At 66.1% G+C, this 9,249-nt stretch overlaps 1 protein-coding gene across 1 annotated transcript in view; it reads right to left on the bottom strand.

Moving 5' to 3' along the window:
* Positions 1-1,220: 1,220 nt before the first annotated feature.
* Positions 1,221-9,249, bottom strand: part of PPP1R9B (protein phosphatase 1 regulatory subunit 9B) — a gene marked incomplete at its 5' end in the record, with an annotated part of 10,205 nt that continues 2,176 nt past the window's right edge. The window contains 8 exons of the mRNA XM_026057842.1: positions 1,221-1,376; positions 1,846-2,075; positions 2,396-2,449; positions 2,574-2,726; positions 2,984-3,119; positions 3,763-3,867; positions 4,536-4,656; positions 5,165-5,297. Coding sequence (XP_025913627.1) covers positions 1,244-1,376; positions 1,846-2,075; positions 2,396-2,449; positions 2,574-2,726; positions 2,984-3,119; positions 3,763-3,867; positions 4,536-4,656; positions 5,165-5,297 — 1,065 coding nt within the window. The remainder of the gene's footprint in view (positions 1,377-1,845; positions 2,076-2,395; positions 2,450-2,573; positions 2,727-2,983; positions 3,120-3,762; positions 3,868-4,535; positions 4,657-5,164; positions 5,298-9,249) is intronic.

Consider the following 9,249-nt stretch of genomic DNA (forward strand, 5'->3'; position numbering starts at 1 on the left):
GGGCGGAGTGGAGCAGGGGGCTGCAGGAAGGCGGTGGGTGAGCTGCCGTGGGACATGGGAAGGGCATTTTTAGGGGTGATTTTAGGAAGGTATGAGGGGGACACTGGGGGCTCTGCTGGGGTGGGGGATGAGGCGGGGGGGGGTCCCTGTGCCGGCTGGCCCGGCCGGGGGTGCCTTCCTGGGCCCTGGTGCCCCCCAGCCTGGCAAGTCCCCCCCGCCGCTGCTCCGACCGTCCCGCAGGGTGAGCAGAGGGCGTGGGGCTGCCCGGGCCCCCCCCGGAATCATCCCGACCCCGCGGCACTGGGATCCGCCGGCCTGGCCTGCGCGAGCAGGGGGGCTGCCGGGGTCTGGCGCGTGCCYGGCCGCACGCTGCGTTCCCCGGAGACCTGCCCAGGCACCCCGGGCGGTCCAGGTCCCGCGTGTAGCAGGGAATCCGGTGTGACCCAGCAGAGGATCTGCTATGACCCAGCACAGCTCTGGCCTGACCCGCTGGGGGAGGATCCAGTGTAGCTAGCATGGTATCCAGTGTGATCTGGTGTGGGATCCAGCATGACCAGCATGGGATCCAACTCCCAATATAGGATCAAGTGTGACCCAGTGCCTTGTGCAGAACTACCAGGAACCACTGTGGGATCCAGCACAAGCATCCTGGGATCCAGTGCCCAAGAAGATCTCTTTCAATCCCTTATGGGATGTAGGACCCTGAAGCAGGATCCATTGTGACCCAAAACCTAGGCAGATCCACTGCAATCCAATGTGGGATTCAGTGCCAGGAGAAGGATCAGATGTGAGCCAGCACCCAGGCAGATCCACTGTGATCCAGTGTGGGATGCAGTGCCTGGAGCACAATCCGGTGTGAGCCAGCACCCAAGCAGATCCACTGTGACCCAGTATGGGATCCAGTGCCTGGAGCACAATCCAGTGTGAGCCAGTGCCCAAGCAGATCCACTGTGATCCAATGTGGGATCCAGTGCCCAGAGCAAGACCAGGCACGAGCCAGCACCCAAGCAGATCTGCTGTGATCCATTCTGGGATGCCGCAGCCAGAAGAGGATCAGGAGTGAGCCAGCGCCCCAAGCAGATCCACTGCGATCCGTTGCAGGATCCAGTGCTGGGAGCAGATCGGCTGCGATCCGTTGTGGGATGCGGCGACTGGAGCGGGGCGAGGCGGGAGCCGGGCCCTCCGGGGCGGGAGCGGCGGTGCCCGGCCATGCCCCGGGCGGCCGGAGCGGTGCCGACGGGGCTCAGGGGCAGCCCGCGTCCCGGCGCCCGGTGCCCACCTTCTCCTGCAGCTTCTCGATCTCCTCCTTGTGGGCCAGCTCCGACTCCTCCAGCACGCGCCGCTGAGCCGTCTCCTTCTTCAGGAACTCGATCTCCCTGCGGGCACGGTGCCGTCAGCGCCTGCCCCGCACCCGGGGCAAAGCCAGGGCAGGGGGGCCCGGGAGAGCCAGGCACTGGAGAAGGGACCTGCGCCCAGCCAGGGTGACACGGGGGAGAGGGGCCAGGTGCAGGGGGACCCCAGGAGTCGGGGCCTCAGGGAGGGACCGTGCCCAGGGGAGGATCCAGGCCCAGGGATGAGTGGTGCCTGGGAAGAGGTTGGTGCCCAAGGGAGGGTCTGCGCCCAAGGGATGGTCTGTGCCCAGGGGATGGTCTGTGCCCAGGTGGTGGGCCATGCCCATGGGATGGTCCATGCCCAGAGGATGCTCTGTGCCCAGGAAAGGAACTGTGCCCAGGGACGAGTGGTGCCTGGGAAGGGGTTGGTGCCCAGGGGATGGTCCGTGCCCAGGGAATGGTCTGTGCCTAGGGGATGGTCCATGCCCAGGGACGGGTGCTGCCCTGCCCTCACTTTTGCTGGTACTCCTTGATGAGCCTCTTGGCCTTGCTGTACTTGCGCTCCAGGGTCTGGTACTGGGCCTGCGTCTCCTTGAGGTGCTCATCCACGGCCTGGCACAGGTTCTGCGCCTCCATCCAGTACCCCTCCAGCTTCTCCATCCGCTCCTTGTTCTCCTCCACACTCTGCTCCAGCTGGGCCTTCTCGGCCCGCCACCGGGCCTTCTCCTGCTCCAGGCACTGCAGCTGGGGGACAGTGGGCTCAGGGCTTGGCCCCACGAAGCAGGACAAGGCACGGCGCAGCACGGCATGGTATGGCACAGCACGGCACGGCATGGCATGGCATAGCCAGAGAGCGGGCATGACATGGCACAACCCAGCATGGCACTGGGGCATTAGGGATCCGGGGGGAGATTTGGGGAGCTAGGAGGGGATCAGGGAGATGGAGGTCCTTGGGGAATTGGGGAGATAAGGGGGATCAGGCCCAGGGAGGATGGTGGTGCCTGGGCCCTGGCACAGAGCCCTGCTGCTGTGCCAGAGCCTGGACACCCCRGAGTCCCACTTACCTTCCTCTTGAGCTGCTGGATCTCGGCCTCGGTGACGGCGTGCTTGATCTGGAGCTGGGAGAAGAGTAGGGTGTTCGCACGGCATGGGGACAGACCGGGCACAGCCAGCTGGCGTCCCCAGCACGGGTCCCACACATGTGCCCGTATCCACACACACCAGCCCCTGCACCCCCCTCACCTCCTTGAACTTGTGCACCAGCTTTTCGGGGTCCATCTCCACGGGGGAGAGCGTGTCCTCGTTCTCAGCCAACTCAAAGACCTCAATGGCCATCTCACTGCTGGGGAACATGGGGCTCATCTCCTCCTCCTCATCTGTGGCGTATTCGCCCGTCTGCGGCGGGCATAGAGCAGAGTTGGTACGGGGCGGCCCCACAGCCCCGCACCCCCCAACACCTCCTCCCCCCCCGAAACACAGCTCTGCACCCTGCTCTCCACAGGGGAAACTGAGTCACAGGAACCCCTATCAGACAGGGGGAGGGCCACATCTGTCCCGTCCTTGCTGAATCCTCTGCCCTCAAAGCTGGGGAGGCTGATGCAGGTCATGAGGGCCCTCATCCCCCTGCCCCACAGCGGAGCCGTCCCCCTCACCTCCTCATCCTCCTCGGTGTACTGGGTGTACCGCTGCTCGATCATCTCCCGCTGCCACCGCTCCTGCTCCAGGGTCTGCTGGATCAGCTGGGCCACCTCGCTCTGCTCACCCGGCTTCTCCCGCCCGATGAGGAACCTGCAGGGACACCCGGGCGGCTCAGCCAGGGGACACCCAGGGGACACCCGGGCGGCTCAGCGGGGGACACCCCCGCTAGGAAACACAGTGCTCCTGCAGCAGTGGCACCAGCCCTCGGGAAGGATGGGGAGGGGGCAGCCCCACAGCGCAGCAAGGGCTGGGGGTGTCAGGGGACCCAAGGGCAGGACAGGGAGGGGTGTCAGGGGCACTGGTGATTGGGGGGGGCAGATGAGCAGGGGTGCTGGGTTAGGGGCTGGGAGGATCCTGGGGTGTTGTGGGGGGGCAGAGGATAGGTTGTGGATATATTTTGGGGAGCAGGATGCAGGGCAGGGGGTGCTATGGGGGGGGGGCGCAGCATGGCCTGGGAGAGGAAAGCTATGGGGGCACGCAACGGGGCAGGGCGTTGGGGAGGGACAGGGGCGTTTCAGGGGGCTCAGCACCAGCTGGGGGCTCTCCCCACCCCCCGAGCACCCCCAGTCCGGGGTCGGTCCATGGGGAGGGGGGGGTCCCTGGTGTGACGGCCAAGGCCAGTGCCCCATGGCCCGGCCTGGGGCGGGGCGCTGAGGCCGGCAGGAAGCCGAGACAATGGGCTATTGTCGGCCACGGGCACGGCTGCGACGCGCCGGGGTCCCCCGGGCCCTACCGGACGCGGCCCTTGGTGTTCCTGAGCACGGAGGCGGCGAAGCTCTGCGTCACCCCCACCAGGCTGGTGCCATCCACCTCCACGATGAGGTCGTTCACCTGGATCCTGGGGACAAGGCGGCTGTCGGCGAGGGGACGCCCCCTTTCCCGCCCCATGCCCTGTGCCCCGGGGGCCAACAGCATCTTGTCCCCATGCAGGGTGGCCCCGGGGACAAGGAAGCCCACCACGAAGCTGTGCCCCCAGCCACTGCCAGCCGCTTTGTGCCTCTGCATTATTAATAGGGCTCGCAGCTCCGGTTTCAGCGCCATCAGATAAGGGGAATTCGACGCCGCGAATGTGCAAACACGCGTGTGCACGTGTCGCGGCGTTGGTGCCTGGCCAGCCGGCCAGTCAGCGCTCGCTCACCTCCCGGGTGGTGGGAACATCTGCCTGCCTCCCTGCTAGCCCCAGGCGAGCTTTTTTGGATGTACACTGGCCGCCCTAGCTTTATATCCTTGCTGGGCAACCAGCATGTGGCCAGGCCTGCAGGCACGGCCGGCCAGGCTGGCTCTGCGGGTCACCCCATGGATGTCACGTGGCCACCAGCACTGAGACCACCAGTCCGGGGGACTGCTTGCCGACATTCACGTGGGAAGAGGGGTAGGGATGTGTCGGGAGCTCCCATTGCACGTCTCCCAGCAAAGCGCGCGGGAGCGTGGTGCAGAGCAGCCTGGGCCCACGTCCAATTTCCCGCCCCGGCGCTCGGGGCGCTTGGGGATGGGGTTCCCCGTTACCTGCCGTCCCGGTGGGCCGCCCCTCCCTCCGTCACCGTCTTGACGAAGATGCCCAGTTTCTCCAGGCCCATGTCGGCCCCTGCACCCATGCCGATGATGCTGATCCCCAGCCCTTCGGAGTCTGTGGGGACAGAGAGCCCGTGTCCTCGCGGGGCGGGCGAGCGGGGGACACCCGGGGCTGAAGCAGCCCCTCCGCCAGGAACGTCCGCCCAGGCACAGGCAGAGAGCAAGGCCACGGGAGACGAGGAGCGCTCGGAGAGGGAAGGGATGGACAGTGGCTGGATAAGGGGCCCCTCTCTCTCCCCGGAGGCTGCACGATGCCTCAGCTGGCCTCCCTCCTTCCCCGGTGCCTGGGGACCTCCTTTGCTTGGGGAGCCTGCAGTGGGCTGGCTGCATCTCCCATCTCCCRCAGGCACCCTTGGGTGCCTCGACCATGGGGGAGCCCCGGGGTGGAGCTGGCTGCAGGGGGGACACGTGTGACCACGTGTGCACAGCTGCCATGGCACCAAGTGCAAACCAGGTGCACACGTGCCCGATGTGCAAGGCAAGGAGTGTGCAAGGTGTGCAGGGGATGAGGTTGGCAGCCGGGGGCCGGGAGGGCGCAGGGACCCCAGCCCAGCTTGGCCCACCTTTCTCCAGCTCCACAGGGAAGAGGTCGAGCCGCTCCACCCTCTTCTCCAGCTCGTACTCGGCCGAGGCGGCCATGGGGTCGACATCCTCGTTGCGGCGGTCGTAGTCCTCGTTGGAGTAAGTGCTGAAGACCTTCAGGAGGGTGGGAAGGAGCCATTTACCAAGGCAGTGGACCAAGGATGGGAAAACGCCATGGCCAAAGGAATCGCAAAACAGGCATCCGTTTTGCCATCCCTTCGGCCACAGTGTTTTCCCCAGCCGCCAAGCCCAGCTCTCTGAGCACTACCCCATGCTACAGCTCCAGCCAGGAGAAGAGAAAGGACGGATGGAGCTGCTCCAAAGGGGATATTTTTCCCTCTGCTGCACCAGGCTCTTAGTAACCTCCTGCTTTCCCCTTCCCCTGGCACCAGCCGTGCTCGGAAACGCATCCATTAGCTGCCTCGGCACAGCCGCTCCTGTGCCAACAGCATCTGCTCCAAGAGGCCCTCCCAGAGCCGGGGAGCCGGGAGCCCTGCACAGGGCTCGAGTTATTGAACCTACGAGACACCAGAGACTCCCCTTCCAAAGTCATGTCGTTGGACAAGGGACAGTTTGAGGAAGCGCAGCAGGATTGGGGCACCCTGGGTGCTCCTGTGTGCCCACAGAGCTGGCTCCATGCCCTGCACCTCAAACCTTTTCCCCCAGTTGGCTAAAATGAGGGCAACCGCGTCGCATGGAAGGGGGACAGACAGGCCGATGGAGGAGTGTGGGGGAAATGGAAGGAGGTACGGAGGGACAGACAGACAAACAAATTCAGGGAAGGAGGGATCGATGGACAGAAAGGGAGATTGATACATGGGTGGAAAGACGGATGGATGGATGGATCAATAGGTGGACAAAGGGATGGATGTTTGGGAGGGTGGATGGATGGATGGATGGATAGATGAATAGATGGATGGATAAATGGAAGGAAGAACAGGCAGCTGGATGGATGGATGGACAGATGGATGGGTGAATTGATGGACAGATGGGTGAAAGAACAAACGGATGGAGGGATGGATGGATGGGTGGATGGATGGGATGCACAAGCACTGGCTGCTTTGGGTGTCACACGGTTTGAGGTTCCTGTTCGTGGGAGGCAGCACTGGCTTGTTCACCCCTCTCCTTGTCGTCCATTCCCCTTCCCATTCCCCTTCCCTTTCCCAGGAGCCATTCCCTGCTCTCGGCCATCACCTTCTCACTTTCCCCTTCCTGTCACCCCAAGTGGAATGGCCCCGCAGGACCAAGGACGGACCCTGTGCGAGGACTCCTCCACAGGCAGAGAGGAAGCAGCCGGGTCTCATGGGGCTGCGGGTTCAAATCCAGCCACAGTGATGAGGTGTTGAGCAAGGAGCCAGGGTGCCAAGGGGGACGTGGGGCACGGCCAGAGGGAGGGATGGGGACGGGTCATCCACCCCCATGCCGAGGCAGTCCCGCAGCCCCTCGGGGAGCACGTCTGCCCGGCACAGCCCAGCTGTCCTGGAGCCAACCACATGCAAGCCATTTCCTCAGTCCAGCTTCACCTCCGCTGTCCTTCCTTGCACCTCCGGGCACCCACATGCCTGCCCGGGCACCTCTGTGCAGGCCTGGGCACCCATCCCGGTGCCCAAGGAGCCAAACCCCAGCACTGTCCCTGTCGTGGGGGAGATTTAAATGACACGTGAAGTTTGGGATGTGCTTATTCCCCTGGGTTTCCACCCAGAGGATTTAACCTTCAGCTCTGCCCACTGAGCCTGGCAGGAGCAGGCAGGGAGGCAGCAGTGACACCGGCAATCCCTGGTCCCTGCATTTGGGCAGCTCCGTGTCCCGGCACCCCACCCTCTCAGAGACAGGTGCCCCCATGCCCAGGGCTCGGTGCCCCCATCCTGCCCATCCGGAGGCCCCTGGCGGTGCCGTGCCTCCGTGCCCGTCTCTTCCTGATGGGGCTGGGAAGCCGGAGGCCACACAGCCCTGCCGCAGAGCGGCTTCGCTTGCAGGATGCTGCTCCCTGCACCGAGGGCTTGGGCACTGGGAAGTGACCCCAGGGCTGTCACACAGGAGGTCCCCAGCCACCTTCAGTCCCCCGGAGGGAGCAGGGACAGGGGCCAAATGGGATTTTTCGAGGCCGCAGCGCAGCCTCCAGACAAAGCCCAGGGAATCGATGCGGGGCAGCTGCCACCCTCGGTCCCTGGCCCGGAGCAGGGGGCAGGATCTGGCCCCATTGCATGGGGCGCTGGGAACAAGTCCCCGGGCCAGCCCAGGGCGGGAGGTGAGGGTCAGGGGTGCCACATCCCTGCGGCCCAGGGAAGGCTGGACAGGGGACCAGCCAGGGACAGGGACAGTTCCTGAGCACGGCAGATGTCCCCAGGGCCGCCAGCCTGGGGCTGCGATGCTGCCGGGGGGAGTGGATTAGGGATAACATGGCACTGCTAAAGCCTTGCAACAAAAAGCATTAGGGATGAGTGTCARGGGCCATCGCCCAAAGCCTGGTGACACCCAGAGATGGGCAGGACCCACAGCGTGGCCGGGACCCCCCTGGGTGGCACCTAGGGGTGCCGGGGATGAGCGGGGCAGGGCTCTGGGCACGTCACCCTCCACAGACTGCCCTGTCCTCCCGTGCCCGCTGGAGAAAGCACCTGGGGAGACATGAGGGAATTGCCTGGGAAGGGGGATCCCTGCGTGARCCCTGGCACGGGGCTCACATCTCCAGCTGGGGATCCAGTCCCCTGTCCCCAAAGTCCCCAACCTGCTTCCCAGGCAGCACCCGTCTGCTCCCAGCACCTCACCGAGCCGGACATCCCCAGCTGGGCCCCGCACCACAGCTGCAGGCACGTGTCCCTGCTCATTCCCACAGGCCCCCAAGGCGCTCGGGGTATTTGGGACCTGCTGGGGGTCTGGCACAGTTTTCAAGGGAAAAGCAAGTGGAGACCCCAAATGCCGCAGGGAAGGGGCCGGCGGGATGCGTCCCCGAGTGTGCGGGGTGCATGGGATGGGGGTGGCATTTCTCCTGGCCCCCAACCTCCTGGGCCAAGCCAGCAGCCGGCTCGGGGGTCTCCCCATCACCGGTGCCCCCCAAGCATGGGGGGTCCCAGACACCTGGGTGCCATCCCCACCGTGCAAGCAGCACCCTCGCCTTTCCCCTCCAGCCCACGGAGYGAGGATGGGGACAGCGAGCTCCTGGCACGTTCGGGGGCGATGCCGGCCACCCCTTCCCATGCTGGGCTCACTGGGGAGCCCCCAGCCGCTCTGCCCCAGAGCCAGGCACCCCAAAGGGCCCAGCTGTCCCCGTTGCTGGGGCAAACCCTTCCCCAGGGCCGGCCGGGCAGGTCCCCTGCGCTCCCCAGCCCGTGGCCACCGCGGCCACTGCGGGCCCCTGCCCAGGCCACCCCGGTCCCCGTCCCCCCGGCCCTGGTGGGGCCACCCACCCGCCTCTGACTCAGAGCCAGAATATAGGCCGTGGCTCTAAAAATAACCCAGCTCCGGCACAAAGCAATTTCTGTTCCTCCAGTCGGGGGGATACGAACGTGAGCAAAAGCCCCGAAATAGCAGCGCGGCCCCCTTCTGCCCTGCTCCTCCGCCGGGAGCCGGGGACAGCCCTCGCCAGCACCGGCCTCGGGGCGGCTGCGGGGCGGCGGGGGGCCGGCGGGGACCCCGAATCCCGGAGCCGTCCCTGTGCCAGGCCGGAGGGGGAGGGACGAGCAGCCCTCGCCCGCCGGCCCCCCCGCCGCAGCCGTGCCGCCGCAGCCACTTCCCCTTCCTCCACTTCCTCCGCGCGCCGAAAACGGGCACGGGCAGCGAGCCGTGCCCAGCGCGGGGCGGGGAGGGGGCACCCAAAATAGCCTCCCCGGCCGCCTCGCCCCCGAGGGACCCCCGGGTCGGGGGGGTGCCGGGACCAGCTCCGGGGAGGGGACGCTGTGCGTGTCACCCCCCAAAAAACCCCAGGGGTGGGGGGGAGAGGGTGGCAGCGTGGCCTGCGGGCGCCCGGAGGCCTGGCGGCTGCCGCTGCCTTGCCGGGAGATATTTAAGGGCATCCCCCCCTCCCTGGAGCACGGCAGCTCCCGGCCTTTTCCGGAGGCGCTTCGGCCCT

Source organism: Apteryx rowi, unplaced genomic scaffold, assembly GCF_003343035.1.
Source record: "Apteryx rowi isolate R43461 unplaced genomic scaffold, aptRow1 scaffold_1404, whole genome shotgun sequence".
Lineage (NCBI taxonomy): Eukaryota > Metazoa > Chordata > Aves > Apterygiformes > Apterygidae > Apteryx > Apteryx rowi.